The 13,894-nt window shown below is 36.4% G+C and overlaps 1 protein-coding gene across 1 annotated transcript; it reads left to right on the top strand.

Moving 5' to 3' along the window:
- The first annotated feature begins 520 nt into the window (after window positions 1–520).
- On the top strand, window positions 521–11,501 carry LOC113873686 (pentatricopeptide repeat-containing protein At2g35030, mitochondrial). Its single transcript, XM_027511938.1, has 3 exons — window positions 521–3,783; window positions 4,784–4,952; window positions 11,336–11,501. The coding sequence occupies exon 1, from the start codon at window positions 742–744 to the stop codon at window positions 2,590–2,592; it is 1,851 nt and encodes a 616-aa protein (XP_027367739.1). The 5' UTR covers window positions 521–741; the 3' UTR covers window positions 2,593–3,783; window positions 4,784–4,952; window positions 11,336–11,501.
- Window positions 11,502–13,894: the final 2,393 nt, after the last annotated feature.

Here is a 13,894-nt window from a genome sequence, read left to right as displayed (position 1 = left end):
CCTCTTCTCTCTTATCTTTTTTTATGCACATCTTTATTCAGTTGTCATGATTCTTTATCTTTTACTCTAAAATTTAGTGTTTCACCTAAAATGTATAAATTAGTCTTTAATGTTAAAAATATATTTGATAACGATATATGAAAAAGATTAAGATATTAAAAAAAAACTCACAAAAAGATTTAAAAATAAATGTTAAATATTAAAACTAATTTATAAATAAAAATCAGTTTAAATAAAATGAGATATCAAATAATGAAATTATGATATTAAATATAGATATTGAAAAATCAAATCTTATATTTAAATAAATAATTTATAACTAAATTTTAACTTAAAAATCATTCACATTTTCGTTTAACTATTTTAAAAAATATTATTTTATAATTTAATAACTAATAACATTTAATTCACCTTGATGCGAATAATGAAAAAAAAAAAAAAAACTCTAATCTCTCAAAGATGACACCGAAGGACAATCTAACTGAACTACTTATGTTACGTACAGTAGGCACTTGAAGACAGAACTGAACTAAACAAACGAAAAGATAAGCATTGAGGGATCAATCTTACAACCATTGAAGCATGTCTTCGTTCTCGTACCTCGGCATTGCAGCATGTCCTCGTCTTTTCTCGATCTGTGTTCATCCTACATCAAATACGAAGTTCGAAACAGAAACCCTTATCCAAAATCATGTGCCCTTATGGATGATTATGATATGATTCCTACTTTGTGATTGAAAGATGAAGAAGCAGCTATATCATTTCTCGTTCGCTCTTTCTCACGTTCCCGAATCGCCAAGCAATCTCATTACAGTAAGGTCAACATCCACCACATCTCTCCATCTCCAAATGAAACGCTGCAATCTCTCCATCTCCAAGCTCTGTAAGGAAGGAAAAATCGACCACGCACGCAAGCTGTTCGACGAAATGCCTGAACGAGATACTGGCCTGTGGACTACAATGGTTAGTGGGTACATCAAGAGTGGCATGATCAGGGAAGCTAGGAAGCTGTTTGATAGATTTGATGCTAAGAAATGTGTGGTTCTTTGGACAGCTATGGTTAGTGGGTACATCAAGTTCAATCAAGTTAAGGAAGCTGAAAGATTGTTTCATGAGATGCCAGTGAGGAATGTTGTGTCTTGGAATACAATGATAGATGGGTATGCAAGGAATGGGCTGACCCAGCAGGCTTTGGACTTGTTCAGGAGAATGCCAGAGAGGAATGTGGTTTCATGGAATACCATCATCACGGCATTGGCACAGTGCGGGAGGATTGAGGAGGCACTGAGGCTTTTTGGTCGGATGATGGAAAGGGATGTAGTTTCTTGGACTACCATGGTTGCTGGTTTGGCAAAAAATGGGAGAGTTGATGATGCCCGAGCGCTGTTTGATAGGATGCCGGTTCGTAATGTGGTTTCATGGAATGCAATGATCACTGGTTATGCTCAAAACAGGAGGTTGGATGAGGCTCTGGAGTTGTTTGAGAGAATTCCTGAGAGGGACATGCCTTCGTGGAATGCTATGATCACGGGTTTCATTCAGAATGGGGAGTTAAATCGGGCAGAGAAGTTGTTTGGTGAAATGCCACAGAAGAATGTCATTACTTGGACTGCAATGATGACAGGCTATGTGCAGCACGGGCTGAGTGAGGAAGCATTGAAGGTATTAAATAGAATGCTGGCTAATGATGGCTTCAAACCCAACACTGGAACTTTTGTGACTGCATTAGGTGCTTGTAGTGACTTGGCTGGCCTTACTGAGGGACAACAGATTCATCAATTAATTAGTAAAACAATTTTTCAGAATAGCACGTATGTGGTATCAGCATTGATAAATATGTACTCGAAATGTGGGGAGTTGCATATAGCTAGGAAGATGTTTGATGATGGGTTGTTGAGTCAAAGGGATTTGATATCTTGGAATGGAATGATTGCGGCCTATGCACACCATGGTTACGGGAAGGAGGCAATTAATCTGTTTAATGAAATGCAAGAGTTAGGTTTCCAAGCTAATGATGTCACCTTTGTTGGACTTCTCACAGCTTGCAGTCATGCTGGTTTAGTTGAGGAGGGGCTTAAATACTTTGATGAGATTCTGAAAAGCAGATCTATACAACTGAGAGAAGATCACTATGCATGTTTGATTGATCTTTGTGGTCGTGCAGGAAGGCTGGAAGAAGCTTTCAATATAATTGAGGGGCTTGAAGAGACATCATTGACAGTTTGGGGAGCGCTCCTCGCTGGATGTAATGTGCATGGAAATGCTGATATTGGGAAGCTTGTAGCTAAGAAAATTTTGAAAATTGAACCAGAGAGTACTGGCACTTATTTATTACTTGCAAATATGTACGCTTCAGTAGGGAAATGGAAAGAAGCTGCGAATGTTAGGATGAAAATGAAGGACAAGGGCTTAAAAAAGCAGCCAGGTTGTAGTTGGATTAAAGTTGGCAACACAGTGCAAGTATTTGTAGCTTGTGATACACATTCTCAATCAGAGCTGCTAAGGCATATACTTATTGATCTACATACAAAAATGAAGAAGGCTGGGAACATGCCAGATGATGATTTATTAGTTGATATGGAATTTCAGTAGTATAAATCTGTGTGGGTCAAAGCTTGGATTATGCATTGAAGTTGAAATGTGGGAAAGTTGACTGGTACCGGTACATCACACTATTGCACTCTATTAAATTCCAGTTTGGTCTCCAAAACACAAGAATGAAGTGTGGCAAGGTAATGACAATCATATTCTCAAAAGAAAAGGTTTGATTTGAATGTTCCTTCCAGTTCTTGAGGCCTTCTTTAAACAACTCATAAATTTGGACTATGAAAAATTCAAATAAAATTGTTCAATCCCCAGCATTGACACCAACACTATCCATGCTACAATTTTAGAAAGGAGAACTATTTTTAACAAAACACTTGTAATTCTCCACGGAAAAGATAACCCGTATTAAGGAAGATCTTAATGAGTCGTTTGAGAAGATAAACATTAATTGAAGGCATTGGATGGTATACCGTATAAGGAAGTACATGTATTGCTTGAATATACCAGGAGTTTTACGGTCAGATATATCATTTGATTTTAAAAAATTGAGTCTTATTTTCTCCCCCTTTAATTCCATAACATTTCTTACATCTTGCCATAATTCTCCAACAAAGCTTCTTTCTTCATGGTTAGAGCCATCAGGATGCATTTCTTTTACTTGGTTTGCAGCTACGTATGTATCATATTGTGCATCATTCTTCTGCATATCAAGAGGTACAGGGTATCCATTATGAAGCATCCATCTAACTGGCAGCTCTTTATAACTGACACCTGAACTTTCACTAGGAACTGCAATGCCCTCCAAAATGTCAATGAAGTAATCTGGAGGATTAATGCGCTTTGGGATAGTTATCCCAAGGCCTGCAAAGTATTCTTCAACTTTCTGGACTGATCCATGATATACAGTAACACCACCTTTTGCCAGGAGTATCAAGCCATCAAACATCTTTAACAAAGCATAACTGCAGCAAAAAGTTAAATCATACCATTATCAAGTCCAAGTTTAAGTATGGAATATGAGATCAGACATTATACTGACTTCTCATTCATATTTTCCAGTTTTCTATGCGGAGAAACAGGGGTATGTGATGGAAATTGACTCAGAATATCATAAAAAGCACAGAAATAGAGGTATTTATCTCCACTTCTGGCCCAATATATAGGTGACTTCAGGACTAGGAAGTGTATTCACATATAGAACTCTCAGAAAGTGAAAAGAAAACAAAAGGACACCAGGTATTCAACATTCTAATCCTCTCTCCTCAATTCCCTGAGTGTTTCTTAGTCCTTACCCTCTCTCTTTTCCCTCTATTTATATTCTCTCTAACTGAATCCCGTAGAATTTCCTCTCCATACTTCCACTTTCCTTGATTTTCTTTCCTAGAAAAACTTAATAAACATTGTTGAGATCTTGCATAAACCCTCAAACTTTTCCAAAATCCTCACCAGACTTAGCAAAATATTCTGGTAATAAGTCCTGAATTTCCCCATTTCATATGCCATATCTTTTATCTTAACCCAAAACCCAAATTCTAATCACTTGAAATATTAGTTCCTTTGATTTTCTGGGCTACCTGGCTCTAAACTTTTTGAATCAGCATGATGATTAGATCAGTTTAATGAAATTTATTCCATCAGGAAACAAGTTAAGAATAAAATACCTTATATTGTAAATGTTATCAGCAACTATCTGCTGAAAAATCATTCCCTACTTTTTCATTAGAAAAATATGAAATCAACTAAAAAAGATATAACCATAGATGAGTTAAGCAATATCCCCATGATGCAGACATGGAATTAGAAGTCACCTGGGTTGGTGAACCACCATGCAAATGTTCACTCCTTCAAGAGCCTCACGTCTTAGTGCTCTAAGGAGTTGAGATGATGCACTATCCAACCTCTTTTAGGGAAACATTTTTTCCCCCAGAAAGAAGGGTAAAACCATTTTGTTGAAACTAAATTAAAAATCTGTTCTCATTATTGGCCATGGCATCCCTTCTCATATTGCAATATTTTTGTCTCTTTTTATTTAGCAAATATTGTGACATTACAGATGATGTGATTCATGCTTACATTTGGATTTGCATTTCTCTTTATTTTTAGTGAGACTGATTGATCTTTGGGGAAGTTGAGTTCTTCTGTTTCTGGTTACATTTGCTAATTTTTTCCTCCTGAGATGTTATATTGGCTATGTACGTACTTCTGATCTGTAATTTTTTGGAGTGGAATTTGACAGGAAGGAACTGATAGTGAAAGGAAGAGCAATGATGCCTAAGGATCTCAAAAACTTGTGAAACGAAAGCGTGAAAAGGTTCAGTTTTGTGTCTCTAAAGATCCTGTTCAGTCTCATTCTATTCTTTCCAGTGATGGATGCCTCTCTCTATTGAAGAGGAGACGCGTTGATGGTAAAGTACTCCTTGTGGTCCCACTCCCTCTCTGTTTTTTCATTGTCCATAGAACCATGCTTGTGGTTTGCTTTCTCTAAGTTGTTTTTATCCCCCTGGATGGCAGAAACTGGCAAAGCTCACCCCTATTACAGCAGAATTCCCATAAGGATTCTTACGAAAGATTTATTTTAGGTGTTTGGACTGTATTCTTGTGTTGGTAGAATGCCAACTGTTAGATATACAATTCATTCATCCGAAAGACTTAATAACTCAAGCTTTTATGAAAGTTGATCAATGACATGGTATCATAGCCTTTTATAGCCAAGTGTTCAATGCTTGCTGCCCCCATTTTAGTGCATGGTAAAATGAGTCTGTGATTGTTCATGTTAGAATATATGAAATATCTTATCATATCTTAGAATCTATTAAATATCCTTTATGTTCAGTTTCTATATTTTTCATTATCTCTTAAGACTGGTTACGATATTTCCTTATGTTATCATGATTTGTTTTCCTAATTAGTTAGAAGTATGAATAGTATTATTATAAGGATTTGTGCTCTAAGTTTTATGAACATTGAAATACATCAATAGTTCAATACTTTGTAATACATCTAAGTTAATATCAATTTTATGTTTCATTCTCTTTTATCTTTTTACTCTCTCTATGCCTAAAATCCCATATTATCAATAGTTCACACGTCACGCCTATATGCCTTTCGTGTGATGAGTGTGGTAGATATAAAATTGTGCCTGGACTTTCACCTAAAGCTTAAGCTTGTGGATTTGTTTGTTTAACTAATTTTTATTATGCACCATGGTAATTCATTTGTACAAGTTACTATGTTTAAATATTTAGGATCTATTTACAAAATAATAGAAAAATCAATGAAGTTGTTACATATAAAATATAAGTTGAGTGATTAAAATAGTAAAAGACATTGAAAATTATATTACTTATTGTTATTGCAAAGTATCTATCAAACTTAAAGAGGAGATTTATCTAAGTTACAGTATGACCAACTATCTTATATGGTAATGAATGTTAGACTTTAGAGGGCTACATGAGAAAAAAGTGAAAGTTGATGAAATGAAAATATTTAGATGGACATGTGGCCACATGAGAAAAGAATTAAGAAATTAAATCATATGCAATGACAAAATTGGTTAAGGTGATTTGGACATATGCAAACAAAGTCACTAAGGGTACTGTTGAAAAGAGTTAATTGTTTGGTCTTTAATCCCATGAAAAGGGTAGAGGTAAACCAAAAAGAACTTTGCAGAAAGTCATTAAAAAGAATCTTATGATAAATAATATTTTTGAAAATTTGATTTTTTAACGAGTCCAGCGGTGTCTTATGTTCCATGTAGTCAATTGCACCTAGTGAGATAAGATTTTTCTTTTTGTTATTTATGATAATTCATAAATGGCATTATTACTTTCACATGGTTATGATTCAGTTTAGTCAAGTGCTGTAGTCGAGAGAATTTGACTTGCAGGAAATTAACATTATGCATTTTTACTTTCGTATATGTAAAAATTCTTTTGTGTTCAAATTTTGAAACTAAATAGTAGCAGTGATAAAATTAGACCAAAGTATCTGTCTCTTGTAACGCTCCGAATTTTGGTAATATTAATTATTATTATTATTATATATATGTATATATATTCATATGTGTGTTGATTTATTTGATAATGATGTTTATGTGTATTAATGTGTGTATTTTATGTATATGCATAACTGGATAGGGCTGAGATTGGCTAAGTACTTAAGTGCAGGGCCTGATACTGGACTGTTCTCACTATAGCGAGAGAATTCTCGCTGTAGTGAGAGGGCCCTAGGAGGAAGGACCATAACTATCTCCTTCTCGCTGTAGCGAGAGGGTCTCGCTATAGTGAGATTCTGCAGAAATCAGGATGCAATTTCGTCTGAAATTTTCACTGTAACGACAAAGGGCGTCGTTACAGCAAGGCATCTCTCGCTGCAGCGAGAGTATCGCAATCTGAGGGGTTTTAAAGGGGGTTTAGGGATTTGAGATTCATTTCTCAAATTCCCTCTCAAATCTCTTCAATCCTCTTGACCCAAAACCCTATTCCACCGATTAATTGCCTCTAAAGCTGTTCGGGAGCTTGATTGAAGGTTGAATTCGTGTGGATGGAAGCATGAGGATGTGTGAATTACCGGTAGTTAAATAAGGTGACGGTCGAGAACAAGTATCCCCTTCCAAGGATTAACGATTTGATGGATCAGCTGAGGGGAGCAGTAGTGTTTTCGAAGATTGATTTGAGATCGGGATACCATCAAATCCAAGTGAAGGATGCAGATGTGCCTAAGACGGCATTCAGGACGTGGTATAGTCACTATGAGTATTTGGTGATGCCGTTTGGGGTGACCAATGCACCTGCGGTGTTCATGGACTACATGAATAGGATCTTTCACGAGTTTTTGGATAAGTTTGTGGTGGTGTTCATTGACGACATCCTAATTTATTCAAAGACTCAGGAGCAGCATGCCGAGCACTTGAGGATTGTTCTACAAATTCTAAGGGAGAGGCAGCTATATGCAAAATTCTCCAAATGTGAGTTCTAGTTGTCAGAGATCCAATTTTTGGGACATATAGTATCGAAGGAAGGGATCATGGTAGACCTTGCAAAAGTGGAAGTAGTAGCTGAGTGGCCGAGGCCGACGAATGTGACAGAGGTGCGCAGTTTCCTCGGATTGGCAGGCTATTATAGGAAATTCATTGAGGAATTTTCTAAAATAGCGTTTCCCTTAACGAAGTTGACCCACAAGGGAAAAGAGTTCAAGTGGACCAAGGGGTGTGAAGCTAGTTTCTTGAAGCTGAAGATAAGGTTGACTTTGGCGCCGGTGTTGCCTCTACCTGACCCAGAGTGGAAGTTTGATTGTATTGTGATGCGTCCGGGCAAGGACTTGGTTGTGTTTTGATGCAAGACGGGCGAGTAGTCGCCTATGTCTCAAGACAGTTACACCCACATGAAGTCAACTATCCAACTCACGATTTGGAGTTAGCCGCGGTAGTTTTTGCTCTTAAGTTAAGAAGGCACTACCTGTATGGGGCGAGGTTCGAGGTGTTCAGTGATCATAAGAGCTTGAAATATCTATTTGAGCAAAAGGAGCTGAATATGCGGCAAAGGAGATGGATGGAATTCCTCAAGGACTACGATTTCACATTGTCTTACCACCCTGGCAAGGCAAATGTGGTAGCCGATGCTTTGAGCCGGAAATCATTGCATGTGGCAGCGATGATGGTGAAAGAGATGGAGTTGATTGAGAAATTTCGGAACATGAATTTTGCCATGGAGGTGCGGCCGAGGAGTTTATATCTTGGAGCGATGACGATTCACGATGACTTTCTGGTGTACGTCCGAGATGCTCAGCAGGGAGATGCTTTCTTGCAAGACATGATGAAACAGAAGGATGAAGGAAAGGACTTGGATTTCCACCGTGATGAGAACGGGGTGATTAAGTTCCAAAACCGAGTGTGCATTCCTCAAGTGGATGAGCTGAGACAAATGGTGCTTCAGGAAGCGCATAAGAGCAGAATGAGTTTTCACCCTGGTGCAACAAAAATGTATCAGAATCTTCGGAAGAGTTTTTGGTGGAATGGAATGAAGAGGGACGTGGCTGAATATGTGGCTAGATGCCTAACTTGTCAGAAGGAGAAAGTAGAGCACCAGCGTCCACCTAAGTTGTTACAGTCGTTGGAGATCCCTGAGTGGAAATGAGATAGTATCTCCATGGACTTTGTTTCTGGGTTGCTTAAGACCAGGAACAACCATGACGCCATCTGGGTGATAGTGGATCGATTAACTAAGGCTGCACACTTTCTTTTAATCAACATAAAGTATAAGTTGGAAAGACTTGTGGAGTTATATATGCGAGAGATAGTCAGGCTGCATGGAGTGCCGACTAGTGTAGTGTCATATAGAGATCCGAGGTTTACCTCGAAGTTTTGAGAGAGCCTGCAACGGGCATTGAGGACTAAGTTGAGACTGAGCTCAGCTTATCACCCACACACTGACGGTCAGACCAAGTGAACCATCCAATCCCTAGAGGACTTGCTGAGAGCTTGTGTGCTCAAGCAGTAGGGAACTTGGGAAGAGTGCTTGTTGCTAGTGAAATTCACATACAATAACAGTTACCATGCTAACATGGGAATGACGCCGTTTGAGGCCTTGTATAGGCGGAGGTGCAGAACTCTGTTGTGTTGGTATGAAACCGGAGAGGCGACTATGTGTGCATCGGACATGATCCAAAGGCAGAATGAGCAGATCAAAATGATCAGAGATAAAATGAAGGCTGCACAAGACATGTAAAAGAGCTATTATGATAGAAGACAGAAGCCGTTGGAGTTTCAGATGGGTGACCACGTATTTCTGAAGATTTCACCTGTAACCGAAGTGGGTAGAGCTCTAAAATCTCAGAAGCTGTCTCCTAAGTTTATTGGGTCGTTTGAAGTGCTGAGTATAAGTGGTCCTGCTGCATATCGGATTGCGTTGCCTTCGAACCTCCGGTGTTCCATGTGTCACAGCTTAGGCAATATGTGTCGGATCCTTCCCATGTGATAGACCTTGACCCGATTCAATTAAGAAAAGACTTGTCGTATGATGTGTACCCGGTGAGGATTGCGGATCACCATGTTAAGCAGCTGAGAGGCAAGAACATCTCATTGGTGAAGGTAATATAGAGTTCAAGTGATGAAGGAGATGTCACATGGGAAACATAAAGTAGAATGAGAGAATTGTATCTAGATTTATACTTGTAACTAGAACGTGTTGGATTGAATTTCGGAGACAAAATTCCTTAAAGGTGGGGAGAGTTGTAATGCTCTAAATTTTGGTAATATTAATTATTATTATTATATATATTTATATATATTCATATGTGTGTCGATTTATTTGATAATGATGTTTATGTGTATTTAGTATATGGATGTGTGTATTTATGTGTATGCATGACTAGATAGGGCCGACATGGGCTAAGTGCCTAAGTGCAGGGCATGATACTGGGCTATTCTCGCTATAGCGAGAGGATTCTCGCTGTAGTGATGGGGCCCTGGGAGGAAGGACCAGAATTGTCACCTTCTCGTTGTAGCGAGAGACGTCTTGCTGTAGCGAGAGATGTTTTGCTGTAGCAACAGAACGACAGTTTGGGGTGCATTTCTGGGTGCAGTCTCGTTGTAGCAAGAGGGTCTTGTTGTAGCGAGATTCTGTAGAAATCAGAAGGCAATTTTATCTGAGATTTTCGTTGTGGCGACAGAGGGCGTCGCTGCAGCGAGGCATCTCTCGCTGCAGCGAGAGTTTCTTGCTGTAGCGAGAGTATTGCGATCTGAGGGGTTTTAAAAGAGGGTTCAGGGATTTGAGATTCATTTCTCAAATTCCCTCTCAAATCTCTTCAATCCTTTCGACCCAAAACTCTATTCCACCGATTAATTGCCTTCAAAGTCGTTCAGAAGCTTGATTGAAGGTTGAATTTGTGTGAGGGACGCTTGGAGGTGAGTTTTAATGGTTAGGGTTTCAGTTTTTCATCCTTTTTTCCTGTTTTTGTGGTTTCCTTGGGTTCTCATGGAGTTTTTCCATGTGTTTAGGACAAAATTTGTGAGGGGAAACACTTCTTGGTGGGTTTAGCCTGTGGGACTTCAATCCAAGGTAAGAGGGGAACTCTATCCTACTCTTTTTTGCATGAATTGTTGATATTCTGCTGAATATTGTGTTGTGACTGAGTTAGTGGGTAGAAAATTGCTGAGAAATGTAAATGTTGTGTGATAGAATAAGTATGGGCACTTGTGTCGTATATTTGAATGAATATTGTGAAAATGTGGGCCAAGGGCCGTGTAATAGGAACGATAATTGTAGGCTGCGTGCTGTGTGCTGTGAATTGAATATAGGCTGTGCCGTGTGCAAGCATAAATATTGCGTGCGTGAATGAAATGTATGTGAATGGAGCATGTAGCGTCGTTGTAATGTGATGTGGATGGTTCAGCGATACACTGAGGGTGTGGAAGATGATGACGGTAGAAATACCTTGGGGAGGAGAGAGTAGTGGTGACACCGACTGTGGAACGGTGCACCACGGGTCACACTCTCTCTTCCTTACTAGACCTCTGACCATTACCTTTGCTAAGTGACCTGTGACTGCCCACGTGGTATCCGTGAGACGAGGGTAACCAGCTATCATTCATGGTGTAAATCTGTGATCACAGTGTCACAGTGAGTGTGGCTGGTATGCATATACATGGGTTTATGAATTGTACTTGTAGATGTGAAATGTTTATAATTATGTTTGTTTAATGTGTTGAAAGTGTTTTAATGGTGAGACTTTACGTTAATTATGTGTTTTTGGATAGTGTAGAGTACTCATCCTTACATTCATTTTTCAGGTAATCAAGACGATCAGCACTGGACTCAGTGAAGAGACGGATGGACTGCTATAGGACATAGATTTTATTTTGAAATTGTTGTAATTGAATTAGTCTTGTAACAGTTATTTGATATTAATTTGTAACCCTCCACTTATTTTAAAATCTTTTATGAAAATTTAGTTATCCGATTTATGAAATTATTATTTAATTAAAATTAAAATTAAAGTTTTATATCCCTTCCAATGCATTTCAATTAGTATTAAATGTGCAGTAGAATACTTTTAGATTTCCAGTACTTTGAAGCCTCTAGTGACATATGAGTAGCATTATTGATTATTCTAAATTATTAGTCTTGCTCATATTTCCTGTAATATCATTTTCATAATATGCAAATTATTTTGCAATGAATTGCAATATTTATAGTTTTTCAATTAATTAAGTTCTAAAGGTGTGCAAAAAATTTAGATTTAATAATTTAATCTATAACCAAAATAAAATGGATTTAAAATTTTGGATTTTTAAGAAAAATTAGATATGCAACCCATTTTAGATAGATTTTGGATCTTCTTTAATAAAACTAGATTTAATATATTAAAAATTTATTTTTACCGTTAGCAGTATGTACGAATGAAAGTAATGCATTTTCTACAACACTATTCTTCCCTTCATTCACCACTATTTAGGTCCCTTCTTTAAAAATACAAATCCCTGATTTATGCTCTTTTATCTAATTCAATTTTGCTACTTGCTGTTTAATCTACCCCTTTCCCCATTTTTAAGATGTAATACTTATGTATATATACCTTAATAGATATAGAATCGTATATTAATAAAATAGAAAAGAATGAATATTATATTATCTAGTAAGCATTTATATACACAAAATATATTCTTTATTAAATATATTTGAAAATTATATTTTTAGTTATTTTATGAAAGATAAATTTTACAACATAATGATTTTTAATATATTAATTTGTAATAATACTATATAGTAATAATTTATATTATATAAAATAAAAATATATATCTATATAGTCATAAATTTTGCTATGCTAAATATATTAGTAAAATTAATTTTAAACTAAATCTAAAATTTAAAACTAATTTGAAGAAATCATTCTCAAGGCCATATGTGACCCACTAATGGTAGTATAAGATTTTTGACATTTGGTCATTATATGTATTCTTTGATAATTAACAAAAAAGAAATGCAATGATATTGCTACCATAGATTCAGGATTAAATATAATGTTGTCACTATAACTTTTTTGAGTGGTAAAATTATTAAGGTTCTTTTTTGTTTAAGTTAAAAAAAAATTATTCTATGATGAGACTATTTTTAGAAGTTTTTTCTCCCCCCTCCCCCAAAGTTAATATTGTATAAAAATAAAACTTGTTTTAACTAAAATCATAAAAATTGAATTTAAAATCAATTTTAAACTAAATTCAAATTTTAAAGTTAATTTTAAACTAATTTTTTAAAATATAAAAAAATTAATTTAAAATCTAATCCATAAAATTGGATTTAAAATATATTTGGATTAGGTTTTCGTAAATCCAATCCATGAACACCACCATAGGTATCCAGCCTCATGTTGTTGGGAAAAGTACACCTCGTGTCCTAGTTTACTATTCTTATAAGAGAGATGATACAGAAAATTATGCTTTATCTAAAAAAAAAAAATCCTAAAGTCTGTCGTTGATGCAAATGATGATGAAGTTGCTCATGTTGCAGCTTTGGCATTAACTGAGATTGCACAAAGAGGGGCTCTCCTCAGGTTCCTCAAACACCATATAGAAGAATAGAGCAAAAGTCCTCCTCTCCCATTCAAAGTTAGGAAAGAAAGGTATTTTACTGTTTACTACTTTTTCTGCCATTATCTTGTTGTGCTCTGGATGTGTGAATAAGCATCAACATTCAAATAGGATTTAATGGAAATCATTGTGAATGAATGCTTGCGTTTGATACATTGTTGTTCAAAAAGTGTAATTATTTTGCTATTTTGTCAACCAACACCAAATGTCAAAGACAACTCATGTCAAGGTTTGTGATGTTTTTGCAAATGAAGAGTTCTCAAAAAGCAATATAGAAAGTAGGGGAGTTGAAAATAGGGAATATGCAAGAGATAATAGTTCCTTGTTGGATATGGAAGGCATTGGCATTGTTGAAGTTCTTTAGAAGGGGGAAAATTTTACAGAAAGAAAGAGAGTGAAAAATGCTGGAAACTATCAATTTGATGATGGTGTAGAAGCATGTAGCGGCACTAAAGAAAGATTTAGTTTTAGTTCATTGAAGGAAAAGGATTATATTGAGGTTACTAATGACAAACTTGAAAAGTTTTCTAAAAGAAATCAGAGAAATAGATACAAGAAACTTTTCTTTGGAGGTAATTTTGTCACTGCAGGTATGGATACAAATTGTTTGCATTAACTTTTTTGTTTCTTTCCCTCCCTTTGCCATAGGCCGGTAAACATGGATTTTTGTAAGATATGTTTATCCTTTTCTTCCAAGATGTCTTTGGAGTCACGATATTTAATTAATTTATCCAACAGATGAAATTCTTGTCTTGAATG

The sequence above is a fragment of the Abrus precatorius genome, unplaced genomic scaffold (genome assembly GCF_003935025.1).
Source record: "Abrus precatorius isolate BTA unplaced genomic scaffold, Abrus_2018 Scaffold7, whole genome shotgun sequence".
Classification (NCBI taxonomy): domain Eukaryota; kingdom Viridiplantae; phylum Streptophyta; class Magnoliopsida; order Fabales; family Fabaceae; genus Abrus; species Abrus precatorius.
This window is presented reverse-complemented; position numbering and strand designations above follow the sequence as displayed.

Bases quoted from the DNA above. Each gene is read 5' to 3' on its own strand.
- LOC113873686 (XM_027511938.1), top strand. From the start codon at position 742: ATGAAGAAGCAGCTATATCATTTCTCGTTCGCTCTTTCTCACGTTCCC.